The following is a 25126-nucleotide window of genomic DNA, read 5'->3' on the forward strand; positions in this document are numbered from 1 at the left end:
TAACACGGACCCACAGAGGATGTGTTTGTCTTCTTGGGAAGCAAACAAACGACAAAGTCAAGCACAGCAGAGGCACATTAAACACTGTGTTATGCGAGTCTGTTGGTGTAGCTGTGTGGTGGGTTGGGATGGGGTACCCCTTGCCCTGAAGGGGACTGGAAACAGAATTACTGACCAAGCCACACCACTACCAGCAGCTCGTATTCATTCAATATGCACCTTTTGAAGATGGATCAGGAGGAGATGGGGCTGCAGGCACAGTGCTGACTCTGCTTACTGAAGGTGTCAGCTGCAGGTCAGTACCTCCAAAGTTAGACTAAGAGTTAGTTTACCTTCTTCCTACCCCCTCCCCAAAAAGATCAGACATGCATCCCTGCACAGGACATGAATGAGGCAATTCTGCTTCGTTTTGCTCTACAAATTATTATGTTTTTTTTTTTTTACCAGAAGGCAAACTGACATGAAGAGGGTCAGAGGTAAAGCTAACTATTCTAAAGTGTCCCCAATTATTGAGCCACTTACACCCCTGAAAATAGCAGCAACTGTGAAAGCTGTGAGAACACATCGAGCATATTAAATGATCAAGATTGAGGTTTTTTTTAAACAAGAACTTTGCACTAGATATTTATTTTAATGGATTCTTCATTCGTTAATCTCTCTAATTAAGTTACATTTGTACACATGTGACCCATGTGGACCGACAACACAAACACCCGAATGCCATTTACATTTGTTGTTCGCCTTGACTTGCCAATTAAAACATTAAACTGTACAAAATAAAATAAAAAATAACAAGAAGGAAAAAAAGCACCATAATAAAAAATAATTGCTTTGCTATATACATTTTGCATACAGTTTTAAAAAATTTAAAAAAAACAAGAAAGCAAATCTTATTTGTGATTATGAAAACCTGTTCTTCTGTTTGTTTTACACTAGCAGTGATGTGCTAAAGTGCTTCATGAAAGTCAGCTGATACATATAATATGTCACATGAGGGTAGGATTTTATGAGTCAGTAGCTATGCAAACACTCCCATCGTTCCCTGGTTTAAAAAACATGTATATACTATTGCACCTCTTGGCCCTTATATACTTCAGACACAGAACATTATTTAAAAGGTGTTGAGTCTTTTTTTTTTTTTTTTATCATAAAGTGTAGTTGAGCACTAAAAATAAAATTAAGAGCCTGTTAGGCTTGAGGTGTGTGGTCACACAGCGTATCCATATTTAGGGTCATATGTGAGGTGAGCGGGTATCTCCCCGCCTGTGGTCGACCCATTGCTTCCATTTGTGAAGATTGGGCCCGATTCATTGACCGTAGGCAGATTGCCCCTTACGGAACTGTAGATGACGCCGTGGTGAGTGCGGTATCCCATCACCGAGCGGAGGCTGGAGTGCCGGCTGGAGTGCATGCTGGAGTTCCTGCTCGGGGGCCTGCTCTCCGGGGCCTGCACATCCTCCCTGGGAAAGCAGAGTCACGCAGGTTCTCAGTTAAGCTGCTGCACCGATCTGAGATTGTTTGACAGATGCCTCAAACGGTCGTAAAATACCTTATTTCATTCGCGACCTCCTTCTGGTAGCGACGCTTGTGGCAGCAGCAGATGAGAAGCCAGATGAGAAGCAGGAGGAGCAGCAGAAGCAGCAGAGCGCCTATCACAGCGCCAGCTATCACACCTGCTTTATTGGTAGCTGGAAGAGGCAACGTATTGATTAGAAATCAAACGTGTGCAGCTCACCTTCTTGAATTCCAAATCCAACAAGAGGATTATATGTGATTTTGCATAAAAGCAAGTCAAAAAAGGTACCTTCAGGATATGAGTGTTCAGAGCTGTTAAACTGAAAATAAGATGATGATATTGTAGACTTACGGTTGTATGCATGCAGTACGTATTTACACTGCCCTTTGCCCACAGCGTTTGCTGCCTCGCAGACATAAGTTCCAGTGTTGCTGTCTGTATGGTTCTTTATCAGAAGCTCCCCACTCTGTTGGTCTTAATGAAAGAAGACAGCACTGAGTACAAGCACATTACCTACACAAACACAGCCGCATTAGTGTTTAGAGAAGAGCATTCTTAGAAAAAGGCATCCTGGTGCTAAGTTGCTTACTTTGAGTAGCAGTGGATGGCATTGCAGCTCCGTTTTCTCTCGTCCACACATAACTGATGGGAGAGGATCCTTGACGGGATATGCAGCGGAGGGAGATTGTGCTTCCTTTCTCCTCACCACCTTCAACCCAACACTTTGGCGGTGATGGGGGAACTAATGAAAGAAAAAAAAAAGAAACAACCCATATGGCACAAAAACTATTTTAGTGCAATGCTCTGATTCAACACTGAAGCATCTGGGTATGGCTGCAGTGAGGTAATCTACTGAGACAGAAAGAATGGAGGAGCCTTTGCATTCCATGTGAGTGAGCACATTTAAAAGCAGACGGCTGAGAAATGAAACAAGTTAGACCGGTTAAAAAAAAAAGAAGCAAAACAAAAAAAGCAATTTGTCCTCACCCAACACAACCAGTGTGATTTTTCTCATGTCAATGCCTGGGAGCTTCTTGACTTTACACTGGTATGTGGCGGTGTCTGAGACTGTCACACCAGTGATAGAGATCGAAGCATCTCCCTGGTCGGGGTTCCCTGTGAAACTGAACCTTTTGGAGACGCTGTTGTCCGTGTAGTGGGTCTGGCCACCTGAATATGATAAGATCTGAGAGGCAAGATTTGCACTGAGTAATGTCTTATTTTTTGATTCAGGTTTTCCAGCTAACTGAGCCTAAATGCAATATTTCCTCTGTCTTTCTATAATTCCTCTCTGTCATCACACATGCAACATACCACTGTGTCCTTCTGTGTCATGTCCGGACTGACGTTGGACCACTCAATATCCAGCGGTCCTGTGTCTGCTGTGGCTGGAGTATAGGTGCATCCCAGTTTAACAGTCGTTCCCGTTGCATACTGAATGGTCTGCGGCCCCGTGGATGTTATCTGCATCGCCTCTGTTAACATGGGATGAAACCAAAAATTCTATTAAGCTCCGTCTAACTTAGAACAATGCTTTCTTTCTCCATTGGATTCTTACAGTCGTGTACCCAAGTTAAGAGACAGAAAGAAGACAGAATAAAATGAATTTCGCTCTCAAACGTATTAATATTTCTCCTACTTAATGGCATTCAAGCTCTGGGCCTGCGCTCCTGTGCCGTCTCAGGGAGGAGAAGAAGTGCTGATGTGAGACTAATAGGCCTTTTAAGTCAAACTGAAGATTTTGAGGGCTTGTACATAAATTAAAGTAAAAGTTTCTTTTTATTTTTGGGTTGGGGTTGCATATTAAATTTAACTTATTAAACTCTGGAGGCTTATTAATTGTCTGAAATATATCTGCAAATAATGATGAAAGCTGAACACATGTTCAGTTACAAGTTACGAGCCGTCTCTGAGTTGACACACACTCCTCGCTAACTCACTCTTTTTGGCCTTAGATTTTTATTCAACTGTTGCCAGAGTCAACACTGATAGTGTGGTGACACATTTCAACAGATCAGAGTTATTTATCTCGATAATGTTTGACTCTATCTTCTCGCCATCCCTCCCCCTTCGTTCGGGTGTCCAACCTTCAGAAAATATCTAAATGGAGCTCAAATCAAATCAGCTTCTGTTTTGACATCGCTCATCATTAAATCCACTATAACCCCCTGAAAGCACTCGGAATGCACTTTAGTGCCACCACAACAAAGCAGAGAATGTCAGGGGTATTTATGAAAGTGTACACAATGGCAGATGTGACGAAGTGAGTGTGGAAAGAAACCAAATTAGTCAGTCAAATGTTTACACCGTGAAAGCCGCCCTCCCCAACTCCCAGCACCCCCAAGGGCAAAACACTGGGATCTAAAGAAGATGCGTTTTTCACGTGAAGAGGCCACTGAGCTAACTTGCCAGTAGGTTCAGCCACTGAGCTCAGTACAAACATGCACATCCCTGTGCCCTCCCCTCATTGGCAAATACAAAGGTGCCTCACAGTTTTTGTTTTTGTTTTGTTTTGTGTGTCTGCTCACCCCTACTTCTTCTCTGGAATCATTTTTTGACTCGTCATAACAGCAGAAGCAGAAGTAGAAGTGTTTACATCAATGATGCAGAGGAATTTAAAGGAATCGCCCCGTACAATGCTAAACCCTGGATGTCGCTCATCGTAAATAAAATGATGGTTGGAATACTGCCATCATTAATGTTGTTTATTCCTCCTGTGAATGGAAATGCACACGCCCAGGTGCTTTCCTCAAATAGTCACGATAGAGCCGAAAGAATCAGTCGTGGCTCTTTATATAAGGCGGTGAACTTTTGGTCTAATTAGGAAGCATTATCTGAATAATGAAGGGGACGCTGAGGTTTGAGGGTTTTTTCTGGGCGTATTTGATTTAATTTTTTTCTTTTGCATTTTTATGCTGCTCTTATATTTAATACAGACAGCTTGGATGGGGGCCCGAGGCTAATTACTCCCCCGGTCACAATAAAATCCCTCAGGGTCGTGCTTTGCAAATGCACATAGCTGTTTGACCCTCAGCCACAATAATTTAAGGTATGAATGCTATGCGGGGTACTTCTCAGCCATCCCCACTACAAATGCACCCTTCGGTGAGTACGTGAAATGGTCAGATCATCAGCTGAGTTACAGTGAACTGTATCTGCTGTGTGGATCACAAATCAGATTCAGGTTCAGAATTCCTAAGAAAAACAACTCTTCTGCTGGTGATCATTGTGTTCCCTGATTCAACATGCTCAGAAACCTGAAAAAAACTCCTTAGATGTAATCAAAAAGAAAGAAAAACCCCACACTCACCTGTTCTCAGCTGAATTGTCACCAGAAACAGCACAGCCACCTTTAGCCTGACGCTCGTGAATGCTGGCTCCATTTTCAACCTGAGAGCAAACACACTATCAGGAAAATAAGAGTTTTAATCTAAAGGCTTGTATTTGGCATCAAAAAGCAAAGATGTCTGGCGTCATTTACCTCTCCCCCAGAGCCTTCATCACGTTTGCTTAGTTGTTTATCTATAAACTTACATCACCTGAGAACTCAGTCGTGACGGTTTATTTTGTGTGTGTGTGTGTGTTTGTCTGTACAAACTACCAAGAAAATCAAATGTTGATCGATAAACGCTATAAAGGGAAGAAATAAAAATAACAGCTCTGACATACCTTAAAGTGAAGACACAATCCACAACAAAAGTATGTCCTTGAAGGCTAACCGGTGTGACAGTACAGGTGTAGCAGGCTTATTTTGTCCTCGGGTGAAACTCAGGAGCAGTAACTATGGCCACACCCTCTCTGTCCATAGTGCACCGTTGGCCACTCCTAGACTTGGAAACACGCCAAACCCCCTTCATACTTTTTTTTATTTTTTCTTGTTTGAATAAAAGATAATCAAAAAATATGAAAAGAGACTTTTGCTAGTTTAGGTTTCCAGTCTCTGTGTGTGTCTTGGCTGACAACAGTTTAATGAACACCTACATGTACTTTCTTGCTTTTTTCACAGTTTTATCTATCATCTATTTATCACATCTATCATCTGTTATTTCATAACAATGCAAATTCTCTCTCTTCCTAAAACTACGGTATGATAAGTCTGCTGCATGCTGTAGAGTTCTTTGTGGTATGCTTATTTTTAGGGTAAGAGGAAAGTTATGATACTTGTTTAAGTCTGAATGGGCCAGAAAAAAATGTTGCCAGCCCTTGTGTAACCCGTCTTCCTGACACTCCCATGAACATACACTGACTGTTTTTTGTTGCTCTGCCACACAGGGCACATAGTGAGATCCATGCTGATTTGGGACTAAAAGACAACTTAACGTGACAGAGTGGCAAAGCGCAGTGCGGCAACTGCCACTGCCATTCATGCTGTTAGTGAGGTTGAAATAGCTTATCAGCTATGAATGATTTACCAAAACACAAAGTTTTGATTTAGGCCAGAAATCAATTCCTTTTATTTTTCTGGCTCAACTGTGGTATCTTTTACAATTTTCAGTTCATAAATGTGTTATTTTTCTTAACCCGGTGCTCCTCAGTTCATCCACCATCTGAAAAATGCTATTTTAGCTTTTTCCCCATTTCTTTGAGCCATCTTACTTCTGATTGCATGCTCTTAGTAAACAGAAAGTTTGAGCAGCAGGTACACAGTCTTGTGCTCGCAGCCTGCAATGACCATATTAGGAATTTCCACCCTCAGTGACTTCTAAGACCGAAAAAATCCTTCTGAAACCAAATGTTCTAGATGAAAGCTTGAGCTGTTGGCTCACACTAAGTTCCTTATACACAAGCTGATCTCATTATTTGAAAGTTTGCACGTGTTTAATGCACTATATTACCAAAAGTATTCACTCACCTATTCAAATAATTGAATTCAGGTGTTCAAATCACTTCCCTGCCCACAAGTGTAGGAAATCAACCGGGGCATGCAGACTACTTCTACAAGAATTTGTGAAAGAATGGGTCACTGACTGCACACCAGTGCACAAAGCAAGGTCCATAAAGACATGGATGAGCAAGGTCAATGTGGAATAACTAGACTGGCATGCACAGAGTCCTGATTTCAACCTGACAGAACAGCTTTGGGATGAATTAGAGTGGAGACTGTGAGCTAGACCTTTTCATCCAACATCAGTGTCTGACCTGGAAGAATGGTCAAAAATTCTCATAAACACTCCTAAACCTTGAGGACAGCCTTCACAGGAGAGTTGAAGCTATTATAGCTGCAAAGGGTGGTCCGACGACATATGGATTAAGATGAGCATTCCTGTGAAGGCAGATGAGCGAACACTTCTGGCAATAGTGTATGAGCGTGGACGAGTAACAGAACAAATATGTCACAGAAAATAAGGAAAAAGCATAATGGAGGCTCATTATGGTTTATTTAATTTGTTTTAACATGCAATATATCTGTCTGGCTAATGATGTAAAAATGTAAAAAAAAGAAGATCTTTTCAATGAAGTGAGATGTGCTGTTGGAATCATTCAGTACTGACTGAATGACATCGTACAGTATGATGTGAGCGCGGAGCGTGACCTTAACCATTAGGAAACTTAAGTGCTGGGTTAAAGTGATCCTGCCAATAACGTTCATTAATGAGATGAACAAATTAGTAACGCTCAGTATGAAACATGATCAGAAAGCAAATCTGAAATCAGCACAACCCTGTTCTCATTTGGTGCTCACTGTGTGTTTGCAAGCTTTCTGCTAGAGCTTCATGCAGCGCGCCTGAGAGACACCACACCCATAAGTCGGGGTTTGAATGTGTCCATGAGTGATCCACCAAATATCGGGGTATGTGTGAGGCTGTGCGGTATGGCTGCTTTATCAGCAGGTGGTTAATTGCCCCACTTCCTCCCCCTGGTTTAAGACGAGGTTCTGGCACTGGAGCTCCGAGTCGAGCAAGCTGTGTGACAGGGCGAGGCGGGACCGAACAGACAGTACTAGGACACTGACAAGACCACCATTAACACTGCAGGAGAGCGTGTAGACAAGCATGATGAATACATTTGTGATCACTGACCTGAATGTTCTCGACTTGTTGCATCTCTTTCACAGCATCTTGATCGCCCAGTGCTTTTGTAATTATCCCGCTAAACTTGGTAGATGTGGAGCAGCCATGCTGTGGCTCTGTCTTTAGAGCCAAGGCTCGCTTCAACCCACATCTCTCTTACCAGATTTGGCACAGGTAGCCTAATCACACCACAGGGTTGCAAACAAACCACCTTGACAGATGTCCAAATTACAAGAAAACAGCATAGCAGGGGAGGCAAACAAATGACCAAAGCAGGGAGGGGAGAGGCTACAGAAAGGCTTGGCTTGCCAGCAGCCATACTGAAATAGCACAGCAGCGTGACTCACGGTGTGTCAATGTCAGGGAGCCAGTTGGGCACACATATTCCTCTTTTTAAGGTGGAACACCACTGGGACAAGGATGGCGCTTCTGGCAGAGGGGAGCAGTCACTCAACCCCTCAAAGAGCAACGTGAGTGGAATACAGCCAGCACAATCTGGGCCACACACTTTATTCATGACCTCCTGAAACTCAGCAATTAAATGTCCACTCTGACAGTGAAATTGATTTTTTTTTTTTTTGGTCTTTTTCTTTTATACCAATCAGTCTGTATTTGCAGATGTCCTGCAGATCACAAATACATTCTACAGCCCGGCTGGTGTTCGTTAGGCTGTGCAGTAATGGGACCAGAGCTAGCATCGCTTTTAAGGGTTTCCAGTCGTCATCCAATTCTAACTGTTGTCTTGTTATGCTGTGAAACTGGCATGATTAGTCCTGCTCTCCAAGCAGTTTTTTTCCCCCTGTTGCTCCAGCACCGCATGCTTTCCTTGTGCCATGCTGCCGAATAAATAATAAAAAGGGAAATGCAAGGATTCCTCCCAGCATCTGTGATTCATCCTCTCAATAAGTAACTCACTAAGGAAAGGGCATATCTACCATCAGAGCGTACTTGAATGGCATTATACACAGCAGGATGAAATCCCATCAGTTATCTGCTATGCTTTCATTCTCATATATTTATGATTTTGAAACTGGTGCAGACAGTATTACCATTATTTTTATGTCTCTTGCATTTGTTATGGCCCTCTGCAACCTGTACTGGCTGTGCAGTGGTACTACATATCTTTCTGTGATGCATGGGTTTCATTGCCTAAGGCCTCAGTCATACAGGCCTAGAAACCAGCTAGCAATTCTCTGGAAACCTCCAGTTACTAGGAAAAAAAATCTATAATCTCCAAGAGGTCGGTGAGTGATTGCTGGAGTTTGGTGGCTGTTGCTGGGTGAAATCTATCAGGGGATATACCGAAAACCTCTTTGTGATTGCTTTGGTTGCTGAAGTTGACAGTACTTTGCATGGAAATATGCCAGTTTGTCTGCAAACACTCGTCATTGGCTATCCAAGCAAATAGTGAACATTGAAAAAGTGACTCAAACCACTTACAGAGAACATTCACCCGCAAGGTATTTGGAAACCTTGTACTCCCCACAAACACTTTCTTTGTGATCAGTTTCAAACTAACAACTGCTAGCAACAAATCAGTGAATCCACATCTTTCTTGGTGCCATACGTGCAGTAAATATACATCAATTTCACATAAGCAACTACTAGCAACTTCCTGAAACCAACTCCCACTGCCAACTATTTGAGGAAATGGGATAGATGGTATCAAAATGTAGGTCAAATCTGGATACATTTTAATACTATGATCATGGCCTAGCCGCGCTGTCTCTGTCATAATCTTATATGGAAAATCCCACTTGTTGCTGCTTACACTGATCATCCTCTGGTTGTGTTTTTCTTATGTCTTCCCTGCATTTGAACTTTTATGGAGCTGTGAGCGAGGTCATGACACACTGAAAGAAGATATAAAGCAGAAAGTGGTTTAGAGCAAAAGAGAAAAGAATAAGATCAGGATTAACTTCAGCCTTAATGATGCAAAATCCCTACCTAGGCTGTAATCTGTGAAAGCAGAGCAGGGTTACTACACTGAATAAGCACCATAACTCTCTTCATAACTAGATAGACATAGGTTAGTTCCTTAGCAACATTGTTTTACTCTGATGTGCCCGTGCCTTAGTCACACTGTGGGAACTGTATTTAAGAATGAGCACAGCGCTGCTAATACGTTAAGACGATATTCGTGCAGTTTCAAAACATACAATAACTCACTGTGTTATCATAGAATGTAATGCACATTACAGCAATTAACCATAAAGATGATTTACTGGAGATTTACTGGGAATCTTGTGGTATATAACTAATTTTTATAGCAGTCTAAAAGGATGCAGTTCCAACTATGCATCAACTAGTGATACAGTGCACAGCATGAAAACAAAAAAGATGAATCAACCATGAAACAAAAGGCATTCTACAAGTAGAACAAAAGTATTTTATAGATCTATTTATTAGATAAAATTATGGACTCATTTATCAAGCAGGCATCATAAACACAGAACATTTATGCAATGCGATGCTACAGCAATTACAGGCACCACAGACACAGAGAGTGTGCCAGTAAATCACTTCCACTGCAAATCTGCATGTGCACAATTATGCAGCATTCTATCAGCAGCCCCAGAGTCTATCTAACTGAGGACGAGTGCCAAAAACCTTATCCTGTCCAGGCAGACACAAAACTTCTCGAGGAATGAAATTAGACAGGTGCGGTTAAATCCATGTGAAACAAGAAAAGCCTTAACAGTCCCGCTTCATTTACAGTACGGCCCCCCTCTGGCCTGTTTACCGGCTAACCTGTGAACATGAAAAGGCAGGGCTCCATAAAGAAATCCCACCTATAAAATGGGAAAGTAAATGGGAGTTTGTCGTGTATTTACTGTTCACATACACCAATGGCGCACACACACACACACACACACACCTATACGGGTTTCTATGTATTGCAAGGACACTTTTTCCAAACCAGCCCAGGTGGTGGACTATGGGGACACCACTTTCCGCTTGCCCCTGAGAGATGCTGAATACGTCAAAAAATCTGTTTTGAGCCACAGAGCACAGATCTCACTTCAAAGTTCCTATACACGCAACACAACTAGAGATATAAGAACCTGTTTTTTTGCAACCTTATCAGGACATAGATAATTAGGTGAGAAGCCCCGCCTATGAAAATATTAGACATTTTAACACCCAACAGGATTTGTAAGGACACTGGCTATACAACACACATACCTGTCACCAAAGTATATTATAGGGCCAAAAATGAATAAGTGGGACATGGCTAAACTCAAACACTACTACTGCATATTAAAATTAATAGTTAACAAAACGTGGTCTTATGACAAAAATCGAACATCACAAAACACAAAGACCTGAATTTGAGAACTAGCTCAATGCAATTTGCAAAGACAAACCTTATTCTTAGATTTGTACTGGAGCCATCACATATTTATAATGTGAATTCCCTATAGTCTTTATGAAATGTCTAATGCTCAAGTCAAAGCAATACAGGGATAAGAGTTCCAAAGGTAACTTTTCAACCATGAATTTACAGGTCTTCTCTGTTAAAGGCTAGCAATTAAAGGTTAGATTTCCTAGTTGGTATATTATGCATTTACATTAAGCACATATCTTCCTTAATTTGAGTTATACAACTGCTGATGAGAATTTGCTTTTAGGAACTTTTCCCCTCAGTATAAGAAAGCCTCACTGAAAGACAAATATTCAGTTCCAAAAGAAAAGGTTCCAGGGTTGTGTATCTTCAGAGTTCTTGAATTGGTAATAAGATACATGCTCAAGCACAGAAAAGGTGCTTTTCACATATCATGTTCCCTTTAAGTACGGTCTTTAGAGACAAAAAAAAATTATATATATATATATATATATATATATATAAATAATAGCCAATCTGATGGTGAATACTCAAGTTTATTTCAACAAGAACACGTGCTTTTTGCAAACATGACATATATGTCAAACATCTGTGTATATATTTTTGTAACTTGATTAATCGTTTAGCGGCTGTTCCTTTTTTTTAGAGTTATGCCGCGGTTCCTGACGAAGTCTCTCACATTTTGAACAGAGCGACTGTCTAATACAGGACGTTCAGCATTTTTACACTGTTTGATTTCTGTCACAGTGGCTAGTTTCCCATTTGCAATGTGCCCACGGAAATGTCTCATGACTGCTGCAATCTCTTTGGGAGACCATGGACATTTTTGTCTCCTTCGAGGATTTTCCCCTTCTGCGCCATTTCCAGGGAATGCTACAAGGGGGAGAGAAAATAAGATCAGCTTACTTTTGATTTGTTAATTATTAAGTTATTATAAAGTTACTCTTCAAGAACAATATGGATGTAAACATCAAATCCATTTCATGGTACACATATCAAAAAGAAGTCCAGGCATTAACCACAGCATTTTTTAACTTGGTTTAAATAGCTGTGGGGCTTTAGATTTACACGGGGGTTTGGCTTTTTGCCATGTTAGATAAATACAGTGTCTTAAAAGCTATATTCTGATTAGAAGATCTAGCTCGTTCTTTCCCGCAAAAACATTAACTCAAAGAAAACTATTAAAGATAGAACTTCTATGTGAATGCCACGGGACACCCAATTACAAAGTGACATTAGTTCCCATCCAGTTTCATCATGTCCTCCTTTATTGTCCTCTACTTCCAATCATGCAGAATCCAGGTTCAACCCATTACTTCAGCTTTGTCCTCTGATCTTTTCACTTAGTTTGTCAAGCAAATTATTCCTCATTTCCACCACTCTTATTCTCATGTGATTTTGTACTGTAACAGTAGCCCAGTTCAGACCTGGCATTATGACAAGTTCTGGGTGATCAGATACAACCAGCATTAATGAAAACTCTAAAGATATCCAGGATACTTTGAGGACTCATTCAAGATCCAGTGATGTAAGGCACACATTTGTTTCCATTCCTCTGAAAGTCAAAACAATCTGTTCCGAAGACAATGTAGGACAGTCTACTCTGATGTCATACTCAGCAAAACAAGATGACTCACATGAAACCTCTTTCTCATTTGATAAAAACCGTGAAACATGGGAGATTAAAAAACATTTGAGTCAGAAATAACTCGTGCAAAAAAATATTAGTTTAAAGATGTACACATTTACAGAATCACCAACACTGACAATAAACTCTCATATTGTCTCTTAAAATAAAAATAAAAAGATTTCAATCAAAAGGTGATCTAACATGCCAATGTAGTTTTCATATATGGTTTAAAAAGCAAGATAAGCAGTTTCCCATCTTTGTTTTCGAATAGTTATGAACATTTGAACTGTTAATCAGGCTTTTGAAGATGATTAATGGTAAGTATTAATATGCAATATTAGTATTTAAGCTGAGTTTTACTGGAGCTTTAAGTGAGCCAACTTTCAAGTCGATGTGTACTGTAAACCTATGCAGACAGATCAGTATTTAAGGCTTTACTCTCACCATCCACTGGAGCACAACTTGGGCGTCATCAAGATATTACAAAATAGAGCAAAGACACAGCGGCCAGGGAAGCACAAGAACATGACATCAAGAAGGCCCCGAGTAAATGAGGTTATCCCAGCTGGACTTTTGTCAAACCTGGGAAGGCACCTAAAGAACGCTCCAGCCAATCCAGGAGCGAAGAAGGACAAGAACAGCTGATACGGATTTTCTTAAAAGATAACGTCTCTGTGGCTTTCAAATCCCAAAACTGAAATAAGAACCAAAATAAGAAAAGTATTCTAATGTTGAACCTGAGAAGAAAATTCCTCATGCCAACTTTAAGGTCATACTGGATATTAGTCATGAACTATGCAATGTTTGTAAAATTCTGGCATGTCATATTGACCAAACTTTCATATCAGATCTTTTCAAACACTGTTACAGAGATAACCATTTGCTAGTCTGTTGTTCAAAGAATCTGTTCAAAGGTGTCTTGATATTTTAAAATATTTTATTCTTGTGGTACCTCGTGATGTGCCTTCTCCAGCCGAGTCCACATCTGTAAATAGAAAAGTAAAACAAAAATATCACAAACAACATGAGTGGCTTGGTAATCATGGAAGAGCCATCAATATGCAGGGTGGTGGATAGTTATACCGTTTGAGGTGTTTGGAGGTTCCTCTACAGGTGGCATAGTACTCCTCCCTATAGTACAAGGAGTATTTTAGCTCAATATAGCAGTCACATTTTCTGTTCCTGTTTAGACTTTCCTTTAACACGAAAATAATTTTCACTAACAAGGAGAGAGGCACCCATAAATACAAGTAATCCTCAGGTCCATAGCTCAGTCCTAAAATGACTGAAGAAGTTTAAAGTTACATTGACCATTTCTTCAGCTGGCATATCAGTGAATTGTCATGATATATCTGCAGTACCAGTTAAAACTTTGGACACACCTGTTTATTCATTCTGAATTTGAATAAGCATTGTGTCTTTTCAAAGTAATCTTAACTGCATTTCCCAAAACTAGAAAGCATTTTACTAGAAATAAAACATAAAAGCCATCTACAAAGATGAAAGACATCAAAAATCCCGTCAAACACTGTTACAGAGATAACCATTTGCTAGTCTGTTGTTCAAAGATGTCTTGATATTTTAAAATATTTTATTCTTGTGGTACCTTGTGATGTGCCTTCTCCAGCCGAGTCCACATCTATAAATAGATAAGTAAAACAAAAATATCACAAACAACACGAGTGGCTTGGTAATTATGGAAGAGCCATCAATATGTAGGGTGATGGATAGTTATACCGTTTGAGGTGTTTGGAGGTTCCTCTACAGGTGGCATAGTACTCCTCCCTGTAGTACAATGAGTATTTTAGCTTAATATAGCAGTCACATTTTCTGTTCCTGTTTAGACTTTCCTTTAACACGACAATGATTTTCACTAACAAGGAGAGAGGCACCCATAAATACAAGTAATCCTCAGGTCCATAGCTCAGTCCTAAAATGACTGAGGAAGTTTAAAGTTACATTGACCATTTGTTCAGCTGGCATATCAGTGAATTGTCATGATATATCTGCAGTACCAGTTAAAACTTTGGACACACCTATTTTACTAGAAATAAAACATAAAAGCCATCCACACAGATGAAAGACATCAAAAAGCTTGTCAAACACTGTTACAGAGATAACCATTTGCTAGTCTGTTGTTCAAAGATGTCTTGATATTTTAAAATATTTTATTCTTGTGGTACCTTGTGATGTGCCTTCTCCAGCCGAGTCCACATCTGTAAATAGAAAAGTAAAACAAAAATATCACAAACAATATGAGTGGCTTGGTAATCATGGAAGAGCCATCAATATGTAGGGTGATGGATAGTTATACCGTTTGAGGTGTTTGAAGGTTCCTCTACAGGTGGCATAGTACTCCTCCCTATAGTACAAGGAGTATTTTAGCTCAATATAGCAGTCACATTTTCTGTTCCTGTTTAGACTTTCCTTTAACAAGACAATGATTTTCACTAACAAGGAGAGAGGCATCCATAAATACAAGTAATCCTCAGGTCCATAGCTCAGTCCTAAAATGACTGTGTTAGTCCTGTCTCCCACAGGACTAACACAGAGAAAAACAACTATATGCAATCACATTCACATCAATGGGCAATTTAGAGTGACCAATTAACCTAACCCCAGTTTCTTTGGACTGTGCGAGGAAGCTGAAGTATGCCGAGAGAACCCACGCAAACATGGAGAAAACAACTCCATGTTTGCGGACCCTGGACCGATGAACTCAGGACCGTCTTGCTGTGAGGCAACAGTGCTAACCACTATGCTAACGTCCCGCCTTATCGACTGGGCAGCCAAGTCCAATAAGTGCACTTGCTGGGGTTAGGATAAGCGGAAGAGATGTTCTCGGCATACCTTGTAAAAATGTAAACACAATACTCCAACAGTCCAGTTATAAGACAATCATCATCAGTGGGCACACTGTAGGAAGTGGGTAATACTGTCAGAGGTCCCTGGAGGTACCTCAACAAATTGCCTAGTTCCCTTTTCTGTAGTTGAATAGTGTAGCTCAATATTAATGCTCTGTTGCGTTGTGGTTGATTCATTTACACACATCTCTGGCTAGATATCTGTAGCATCACAACACAAAACTATCAATGTAAGTACTATTACATTTTTTTGTACTGATCTGGTTAGACCTTTCTTTAGTGACATTATTTGACAGACATCAATCTTTATGACTATGTCAAGAATAGCTTAAGCAGTGTATTAACCTCAGCCCAAAACAAATTAAGACATTTTCAATACTTAAGACTTACAGTGCACATATAATCCTTACTACTACCTTTTAAATAACTGTGTATACCTGAAACATCTCACAATATTGCATTCAACTGAATACTACATAAATATGAGTTGTTTGTTGGTGCATTTACCCATTTTTGTTTGTGCTGGTGGGTATTCTTTGTCAGCCTCGCCGTCTTCACTCTCACCAGAGTCTGTCAAGTCTAGGTTATCTGACAAAAAAATATGTTAAGCAGCATCTTGATGCATTCTCAATCATCCAGGTAAGTAAATCTCCAAGAGTTGATTCTGTTCATCTGGACATAGCGTTTTGTGGGAGAAACGTTTCGTCACTCATCCAAGTGACTTCTTCAGTCTCAGCTTACTGCAGGTTTCCCCAATCTTATAAACAGTACATTTGCATAATGACTGAAACCAGCCCACTGAAGGAACAATGGGCTGGGAGGTCAGTTCCTTAATCTTAATTATGCAAATTCTCATGACCATTGATCAACAACCACTGACCAAAACCCACTGATCAAAGACCACTGATCAATAGCCATGAGTACCATACACAGAGAGTTGGGGAATGGCTGCAATCACAGCACTGTAAGATGGCCTTAGGCCCCCTCCTTGATTATGAATCGAGGCATTCTGAATGCATCAAGACGTTTTAACCCACTTTGGCAAGGACGGCCTGAAGCTTGTACGTCAGTATGAGCAAACAGCACGTAAGATGGTGGATTACAGGAACCACCTGAGATTCAGCCTCAGATGCAGACAAAACCGGATTACTCCTAAAAGTCTGCAAATGAGCTCTTCGTTAAAGGCTTCCGGGCAACAAAAATCCTCCAGAAGGCACAGCATCAGTTGCTTAATGAACGGGTGAGGCAAACAAATTTTACCATGGACATGCTAAAATCTCAAGAGGAGCGGATCCAACAGAGACTGACAATGCTTCTAGATGAGAATACTCTTAAAAAGGTGTTTGACTTTACTGAGAAGGCTCGTCTAGCACAGCACAAGAAGTCTAAGACCAGGCAACAAAGGAAGTTTGACTTACTTGTTGTACGTCGGAAACCACGGCAAAATACGGAGAGTGTCCTCAGTGACCAGAAGAGACAAGGATGCGACACAGAGGATGTGGACAAGTGGGTGAAGAATTTGTCTGACAGACAGCTCACCGAAACAGAGAAAAACATCCTTGTTCAAGGGCTGAATTTTGCTGTCACACCGGGACAAATCCCGCTAGTGGAGCTGATCACAGCCACAGAAACAGCAATTCGTAACAACAATATTGCAGAAATGGAAGCATAGCAACTACAGACGAAAGTTTTGGCCTGTCTCAGCAATGCAAAGCCCCCAGCATCCAAAATCACCATGGAGAGGAAGGTGCTCCACCTGGAGACTCTGTTGTCCTGCTGGGAGACTTCAATGCTCACGTGGGTAACGACAGCAAGACTTGGAGGGGCGTGATTGGGAGGAACGGCCTCCCTGATCTGAACCCGAGCGGTGTTTTGTTATTGGACTTCTGTGCAAATCACAGTTTGGCCATAACAAACACCTTGTTCGAACATAAGAGTGTCCACAAGTGCACGTGGCACCAGGACGCTCTAGGCCGCAGATCGATGATTGATTTTGTAATCGTATCACCAGACCTGCGAACATATGTTCTGGACACTCAGGTAAAGAGAGGGGCTGAGCTGTCAACTGATCACCACCTGGTGGTGAGTTGGATCAGGTGGCAGGAGAGGACGCTGGACAGAACCGGTGCACCTAAACGCTAGGGGTGCAACGATACTCGTATCGATATTGAACCGTTTGATACAGTGCTTTCGGTTCGGTACGCATATGTATCGAACAATACAACATTTTTAATTTATTTTATCAACTTCCCTTCTGACGATGCTGTCTGTGTTGAGCGCTCAGTGGATCTGCGCTCGACAGTGCAGCCTAGGCGGAGTAGTCGAACGCAGATTCACTGAGCGCAGGGCAAGCTAGCGAGACAGAAGCTAAGCTCGTTGCAACATGGCAAATTGAACCTCCCCCACCCTCATTCAGATCTGGCGTTTGGAACTATTTTGGTTTTCATGTGAAGTATGACCCTGAAGGTAAGCGCGTCATGGATTAAAGTAAAACAGTATGTTGGATGTGCCAGCAATGCTCAATTACATGGGTGGGAACTAGTGTGTTAGCGCAGTTAGCTCGTTGTGTTGGCCGTCCAGCCCCACGCACAAGGCAATCCGCAGTAGCTCGTTAACGGAGGTGTTGTGTCGTTAACCTCATTTCAGATTAACGCTGACAGCACTAGTGGGAACACAACGAATATGACTGCACATTTACTCCGACATCATCCTAGTGCAAAGACAAGTGGAAGCAGACAAAAACAACAAGCACGCATGCTACAAACTTTACCCAAGTCATTTAGACAGCCGTTAGCACATGATTCTCCTTATGGGGACTTGATATATTTAATATGGTGCTGAGAATATAGCCCAGAAGAAGCGTATAGTATAGCTTTTATTTTGGAAAGAGCCATTTCTCTGTAATAAACTCTCTTTTCCAAAGATGAGTGATTCCTCAATCAGATACAGGGCTCGCAAAATATATGTCAATGCTTTTGCATTCTTTCGGAAATGTAGCTGGGTAATTATGTCATTGGCATCGGTGAGCCACTGTCAATATGTGACATATTGAAATTGCGTTTGAATTTGCGCTTGTTTTTTGCTTTCACTTTGCAATCGTGCGAACTGCGTATAGAGAGCGACAGCACTGATTGGTGAGTGATGATAATTTGCGCACCAATTCCTCTGACATCTTATCAATCGTTAGCTTACTATGCAAACATGACAAGTGAAATCTCCCGCAGCAAGCTTAAACATGTGAGAGGTTGATCGCGCAGAGAATCGCTGAGCGTTATGTGAGTGCATGTGTAAAAGCAGCAGGATATATATTTTAGTTCTGCTGAGCCAAATAAGACAGGTCAGCGTGAAGAAGTGACAGCCAAACAAAGCTTACCACAAAACGGAAAAGTTATGACAAATCAGACTATAAGGCAAAAAGAAAGTGCAGCTTTATGGTTTCATGGACAAAAGAATTTCTGTGGCTGCAATATGACGAGCTAAATAACCAGGGCTGCACATAAGTGGTCCGCAGGTGCGCATTCGCTGTCAAAATAAAAAACGCGCACAAGATAAGAAGTTGCAACGCGTGTTTGCGTACATAGGATTTTCTGGAGGAGGACAGACATTTGTTTAGAACTCTTAAAGATGTTGAAGAAGCAAAATCCTTTAAGCAATTACTTTGGTGTTCCTTCACCTCCAAAGAAATGGAGTCTGAACCACAAAAGAAGCGCGTATTCTCAGAAAAGTGGTTGCAGGAGGTGAGCTGGCTTCAAACAAATGATGAACGCACAGAGATGTGGTGCAGAATGTGCCGTGAAAATTTAATAAATGACAAATTAATAAAAAGGCATGAACATTTTTTTTGTATCGAAAAAATATCGAACCGTGACACCAAAGTATCGAACTGAACCGAACCGTGAATTTTGTGTATCGTTGCACCCCTACTAAACGCGTAGTGAGGGTGTGCTGGGAATGTCTAGCAGAGGCCCCAGTCCGCAAGATCTTCAACGCACACCTCCGGCAGAGCTTCAACAGCATTCCGAGGGAGACTGGGGACATTGAGTCCGAATGGACCATGATCAGCGTCTCCATTGCCGAAGCTGCTGCATTGAGCTGCGGCCGCAAGGTGGTTGGTGCCTGCCGTGGTGGTAATCACCTAACCAAATGGTGCACACCAGAGGTGAAAGGAGCCACCAGGCTGAAGAAGGAGTCCTATCAGGCTTGGTTAGCCTGTGGGACTCCGGAGGCAGTCGACAGGTATCGACAGGCCAAGCGGAATGCGGCTCGGGCAGTGGCTGAAGCAAAAACTCGGGTGTGGGAGGAGTTCGGGGAGGCCATGGAAAAAGACTTTCGGACTGCCTCGAAGAGATTCTGGCAAATCGTCAGGCGTCTCAGGAGGGGAATGCGGTGCTCTACCTGCGCTGTGTATAGTGCTGGCAGAGCGCTGCTGACGTCGACTGAGAAAATTGTCAGGCGGTGGAAGGAATACTTCGAGGACATCCTTAATCCCACTGACACGTCTTCCGAGGAGGAAGCAGAGTCTGGGGATGAGGGGAATGACCTACCAATTTCCGGCGGCGAGGTCACTGAGGCAGTTAAACAACTCCTTGGTGGCAAAGCCCCTGGTGTTGATGTGGTCCGCCCCGAGTTCCTGAAGGCTCTGGACGTTGTAGGGCTGTCCTGGTTGACACGCCTCTACAATGTTGCGTGGAGATCAGGGGCAGTACCCCTGGACTGGCAGACCGGGGTGGTGGTCCCCATCTTTAAGAAGGGAGACCGGAGGGTGTGTTCCAACTACAGGGGGCTCACACTCCTCAGCCTCCCTAGGAAAGTCTATGCCAGGGTGCTGGAAAGGAGAGTTCGTCTGCTAGTCGAACCTCGGACACAGGAGGAACAATGCGGTTTTCGTCCTGGTCGCAGAACACTGGACCAGCTCTTTATCCTCTCAAGGATACTTGAGGGTGCATGGGAGTTTGCCCAACCAGTCTACATGTGTTTTGTGGACTTGGAGAAGGCATTCGACCGTGTCCCTCAGGGTGTCCTGTGGGAGGTGTTGCGGGAGTATGGTGTATCAGGCCGATTATTACGGGCCATTCGATCCCTATACAACCGTTGCCAGAGCTTGGTTCGCGTTGCCGGCAGTAAGTCGGACTCGTTCCCGGTGGGTGATGGGCTCCGCCAGGGCTGCCCTTTGTCACCGGTTTTGTTCATAATTCTTATGGACAGGATTTCTAGGCGCAGCCAAGAAGTGGAGGGCTTTCACTTTGGTGGCCTCAGAATCTCAAGTCTGCTTTTTGCGGATGATGTGGTTCTGTTGGCTTCATCGGGTGAGGGCCTCCAGCTCGCAATGGAACGGTTCGCAGCCGAGGGTGAAGCAGCGGGAATGAGGATCAGCACCTCCAAATCTGAGGCCATGGTTCTCAGCCGGAAAAGGGTGGAGTGCCCACTCCGGGTCGGGGATGAGTTCCTGCCCCAAGTGGAGGAGTTCAAGTATCTCGGGGTCTTGTTCACGAGTGATGGGAGAAGGGAGCCGGAGATTGACAGACGGATTGGGGCTGCGGCTGCAGTGATGCGGACGCTTCACCGGTCCGTCGTGGTGAAGAGGGTGACCGAAAGAACGAGATTGCGGACACAAGCAGCAGAAATGAGCTTCCTCCGAAGGGTGGCTGGCCTCTCCCTCAGATATAGGGTGAGAAGTTCGGCCATCCGGGAGGGGCTCAGAGTAGAGCCGCTGCTGCTCCACATTGAAAGGAGCCAGCTGAGGTGGTACGGGCATCTGACAAGGATGCCTCCTGGGCGCCTCCTGGGCGCCTCCTGGGCGAGGTGTTCCGGGCATGTCCCACCAGGAGGAGGCCCCGGGGCAGGCCAGGACACGCTGGAGAGATTATATCTCTCGGCTGGCCTGGGGACGCCTTGGTGTTCCCCCGGATAAGCTGGAGGAGGTGGCTGGGGAGAGGGAGGTCTGGGCCTCTGCTTAGGCTGCTGCCCCTGCGACCCGGCCTCGGATAAAGCGGATGAAGATGGATGGATGGACGGGTGAGAGATGTCATTACGGAGGCAGATGAAACCATGGTCTTGTACGACGTTACATCTTTCTTCACTTGCATCCCAGTCACGGAAGCATTGAAGGTAGTCCGTAAGAGATTATGACACCAACCTCAGCAACAGGACCACTCTCAGCATCGACCAAGTGTGTTTGCTTTTGGAACTGTGTCTTCATTCCACCTACTTCACATACAAGGGTCAGTTCTACAGGCAGAAACATGGGTGTGCCATGGGCTCCCCAGTTTCACCCATCGTGACCAATTTGTACATGGAAGAAGTGGAAAAGAGGGCTTTGCTATCCTACCCTGGAACACCACCAATCCATTGGTTCAGGTATGTGGATGACACCTGGGTGAAAATCAAATCTCAGGACGTACCACAATTCACGGATCACATTAACTCTGTGGACCGACACATGAAATTCACCAGGGAGGCTATGAAAAGTGGCAGGTTAGCTTTCTTAGACTGAGATTTCCATCAGTAATGGGGGACATCTAAAAGCTGACGTGTACCGTAAACCTACACATACGGATCAGTATTTAAGGTTTGACTCTCATCATCCACTGGAGCACAAACTGGGTGTCATTAGGAGCGAACACCATCCCCACTGACACAGCGGCCAAGGAGGCAGAAGAACATCACATCAGGAAGGCCCTGAGTAAATGTGGTTATCCCAGCTGGACTTTTGTCAAAGCTGGGACGGCTCCTAAAGAAAGCTCCAGCCGATCCAGGAGAGACGGACAACTGCTGCCCAAACGAAAACCTGTAGTGATCCCATATGTGTCAGGAGTATCGGAGCAGTTGAGACGCATTTTATCTAAACACTGGGTCTCTGTGGCTTTCAAACCCCAAAACACTGTGCCAAAAACTAGTCCACCCCAAGGATCGGGTCCCCCGACACAAACAGAGTAAAATAGTGTACGCTGTTAAGTGCCAGGAGGATTGCCAGGATTTATACATCGGGGAAACCAAACAACCTCTGGCGAAGCGCATGGCACAACACAGAAGAGCTCTCTGTGAATGGTATTCATGGCCATTGATCAGTGGTCTTTGATCAGTGGGTTTTGGTCAGTGGTTGCTGATCAATGGTCGTGAGAATTTGCATAATTAAGATTAAGGACTGACCTCCAAGCCCATTGTTCCTTCAGTGGGCTGGTTTCAGTCATTATGCAAATGTACTGTTTATAAGATTGAAACCTGCAGTCAGCTGAGACTGAAGAAGTCACTTGGATGAGTGACGAAACATTTCTCCCACAAAACACTATGTCCAGATGAACAGAATCAACTTCAGCTATGTCCAGATGAACAGAATCAACTTCAGCTATGTCCAGATGAACAGAATCAACTTTTTGGAGATGTTAAACAGCAGGTACAAACATTCCTTGTTTCTCTTAACAGCTTTAATGTAAAAGTAAGGTTATTAAATATATTGTGTTAAGAACACTCAAAAGCTTAAAAACTAGACACCTTAAAATACTATCTACTTAGAAATACCTTCAATTTCAATCTCTTCCAATGTTTTGCCTTGGAGATTTCCAAGGGTCCCTTTCTCCATGGCAAGTAGTAGTTTTGATATTTTTGCCAGCTGGGTTGTAGCCTCTGGAAGTCTGTAAAATTCTCTGTGGACACGGATATCATGGCCTAGAAAGTCAGCAACTTGGTCAAGCTCGTGATTTTTTAGGTTCAAGACGTGTGACAAAGTTGCAACATGCTTGCGTAGCTGTGTTGACCTAAGGAGTTCAGGACTTTGTGCACCACAGTCATTTGCATAAATCCTGAGACAGTCCTGTCCTCTGTAAGGAGTCAAACAGTTGGGTCTTGCAAAGAGGAAGGGGTTTTCTTCCGGGACTCCACACTCTAGTCTTCTGCTTATGAGCTGCGTTAGGGCTTCAACCATGTCTGGTGATAACAGTACAGCAACCTGCTCATCAACTTCAAAGGAGGACGATGCCATGGGCACAGCAGCTTGAGAACGGTCAGGGTGCTCTGAAACCTTGTGCAAGCAAACACAAAAGTACATTAACATCCATTCAACACAGATATGTTGAGACTATACAATACAGTTATGAAGGTACACTGGTTATTGACATAAATGAGGTAAATGTAATGAAGTAATATTGAGTGAAAATTAATTCTCCAGTGTGAACCAACATGACTCTCGGCAGTATCCACACACAGTCCTCATAATAATGTACCTGAAAGCTTCATACACTGCAGGGTCTCTGTTACACACAGACTTGAGAGCCCATCTTTCAATAGACTTACGCATCCAAAACACACACAGTCCTCATAATGTAGGTATCTTACATTAACCAACACTATAGGACTTGTGTCTAACACCCTCACTATCAACATCCAAACAACTCGGCTGTGTTCTTGTTGCAATAATAACACCACCAGAAAATTAGTCACCTGCTCATCAACTTCAAAGGAGGACGATGCCATGGGCACAGCAGCTTGAGAACGGTCAGGGTGCTCCGAAACCTTGTGCAAGCAAACACAAAAGTACATTAACATTCATTCAACACAGATACGTTGAGACTATACAATACAATTATGAAGGTACACTGGTTATTGACATAAATGAGGTAAATGTAATGAATTAATATTGAGTGAAAATTAATTCTCCAGTGTGAACCAACATGACACTCGGCAGTATCCACACACAGTCCTCATAATGTAGGTATCTTACATTAACCAACACTATAGGACTTGTGTCTAACACCCTCACTATCAACATCCAAACAACTCGGCTGTGTTCTTGTTGCAATAATAACACCACCAGAAAATTAGTCACCTGCTCATCAACTTCAAAGGAGGACGATGCCATGGGCACAGCAGCTTGAGAACGGTCAGGGTGCTCTGAAACCTTGTGCAAGCAAACACAAAAGTACATTAACATCCATTCAACACAGATACGTTGAGACTATACAATACAATTATGAAGGTACACTGGTTATTGACATAAATGAGGTATATGTAATGAAGTAATATTGAGTGAAAATTAATTCTCCAGTGTGAACCAACATGACTCTCGGCAGTATCCACACACAGTCCTCATAATAATGTACCTGAAAGCTTCATACACTGCAGGGTCTCTGTTACACACAGACTTGAGAGCCCATCTTTCAATAGACTTATGCATCCAAAACACACACAGTCCTCATAATGTAGGTATCTTACATTAACCAACACTATAGGACTTGTGTCTAACACCCTCACTATCAACATCCACACAACTCGGCTGTGTTCTTGTTGCAATAATAACAACACCAGAAAATTAGTCACCTGCTCATCAACTTCAAAGGAGGACGATGCCATGGGCACAGCAGCTTGAGAACGGTCAGGGTGCTCTGAAACCTTGTGCAAGCAAACACAAAAGTACATTAACATCCATTCAACACAGATACGTTGAGACTATACAATACAATTATGAAGGTACACTGGTTATTGACATAAATGAGGTAAATGTAATGAATTAATATTGAGTGAAAATTAATTCTCCAGTGTGAACCAACATGACACTCGGCAGTATCCACACACAGTCCTCATAATGTAGGTATCTTACATTAACCAACACTATAGGACTTGTGTCTAACACCCTCACTATCAACATCCACAAAACTCGGCTGTGTTCTTGTTGCAATAATAACAACACCAGAAAATTAGTCACCTGCTCATCAACTTCAAAGGAGGACGATGCCATGGGCACAGCAGCTTGAGGACGGCCAGGGT

General features: G+C 42.8%; 2 protein-coding genes across 10 annotated transcripts; both read right to left on the reverse strand.

Moving 5' to 3' along the window:
• Nucleotides 1-602: 602 nt before the first annotated feature.
• On the reverse strand, nucleotides 603-5317 carry vsig8b (V-set and immunoglobulin domain containing 8b). Of its 3 annotated transcripts, none has more exons than XM_085180605.1 (8): nucleotides 5186-5317; nucleotides 4827-4906; nucleotides 2831-2991; nucleotides 2504-2702; nucleotides 2106-2258; nucleotides 1868-1990; nucleotides 1550-1688; nucleotides 603-1460 (listed from the first exon to the last, which is right to left on the reverse strand). In XM_085180605.1, the coding sequence occupies exons 2-8, from the start codon at nucleotides 4897-4899 to the stop codon at nucleotides 1208-1210; spliced, it is 1101 nt and encodes a 366-aa protein (XP_085036731.1). In that variant the 5' UTR covers nucleotides 4900-4906; nucleotides 5186-5317; the 3' UTR covers nucleotides 603-1207. The 3 variants fall into 3 exon arrangements, with proteins under 3 accessions (XP_085036731.1, XP_085036730.1, XP_085036729.1); XM_085180604.1 differs by having other exon boundaries at nucleotides 4827-4921; nucleotides 5186-5316; XM_085180603.1 differs by lacking the exon at nucleotides 5186-5317 and having other exon boundaries at nucleotides 4827-5164.
• Nucleotides 5318-11390: 6073 nt separating this feature from the next.
• Nucleotides 11391-23856, reverse strand: LOC146507164 (uncharacterized). 7 transcript variants are annotated; one of them, XM_085180608.1, is made up of 9 exons: nucleotides 22886-23856; nucleotides 15875-15955; nucleotides 14818-14865; nucleotides 14687-14719; nucleotides 14241-14288; nucleotides 14110-14142; nucleotides 13587-13634; nucleotides 13456-13488; nucleotides 11391-11746 (listed from the first exon to the last, which is right to left on the reverse strand). In XM_085180608.1, exons 1-9 carry the CDS (start codon nucleotides 23415-23417, stop codon nucleotides 11496-11498), a joined length of 1107 nt encoding a protein of 368 aa, XP_085036734.1. In that variant the 5' UTR covers nucleotides 23418-23856; the 3' UTR covers nucleotides 11391-11495. The 7 variants fall into 7 exon arrangements, with proteins under 7 accessions (XP_085036734.1, XP_085036736.1, XP_085036735.1 ...); XM_085180610.1 differs by lacking the exon at nucleotides 14818-14865 and having other exon boundaries at nucleotides 22886-23855; XM_085180609.1 differs by lacking the exon at nucleotides 13587-13634 and having other exon boundaries at nucleotides 22886-23855.
• Between the last annotated feature and the right edge of the window lie 1270 nt (nucleotides 23857-25126).

This window comes from Neolamprologus multifasciatus, chromosome 12, assembly GCF_963576455.1.
Source record: "Neolamprologus multifasciatus chromosome 12, fNeoMul1.2, whole genome shotgun sequence".
Taxonomy (NCBI): Eukaryota; Metazoa; Chordata; class Actinopteri; order Cichliformes; family Cichlidae; genus Neolamprologus; species Neolamprologus multifasciatus.

Excerpts from the sequence above, each read along its gene's own strand:
- vsig8b (XM_085180605.1), bottom strand. The coding sequence starts at position 4,899 with ATGGAGCCAGCATTCACGAGCGTCAGGCTAAAGGTGGCTGTGCTGTTT. Across the intron at positions 2,992-4,826 it reads GACAATTCAGCTGAGAACAG|AGGCGATGCAGATAACATCC; the intron begins GTGAGTGTGGGG and ends CCATGTTAACAG. Across the intron at positions 2,259-2,503 it reads AATCACACTGGTTGTGTTGG|TTCCCCCATCACCGCCAAAG; the intron begins GTGAGGACAAAT and ends TTCTTTCATTAG.
- LOC146507164 (XM_085180608.1), bottom strand. The coding sequence starts at position 23,417 with ATGTTAATGTACTTTTGTGTTTGCTTGCACAAGGTTTCAGAGCACCCT. Across the intron at positions 14,866-15,874 it reads ACCAGCACAAACAAAAATGG|GGAGGAGTACTATGCCACCT; the intron begins GTAAATGCACCA and ends CTTGTACTATAG. Across the intron at positions 14,143-14,240 it reads ACCTCCAAACACCTCAAACG|ATGTGGACTCGGCTGGAGAA; the intron begins GTATAACTATCC and ends ATCTATTTATAG.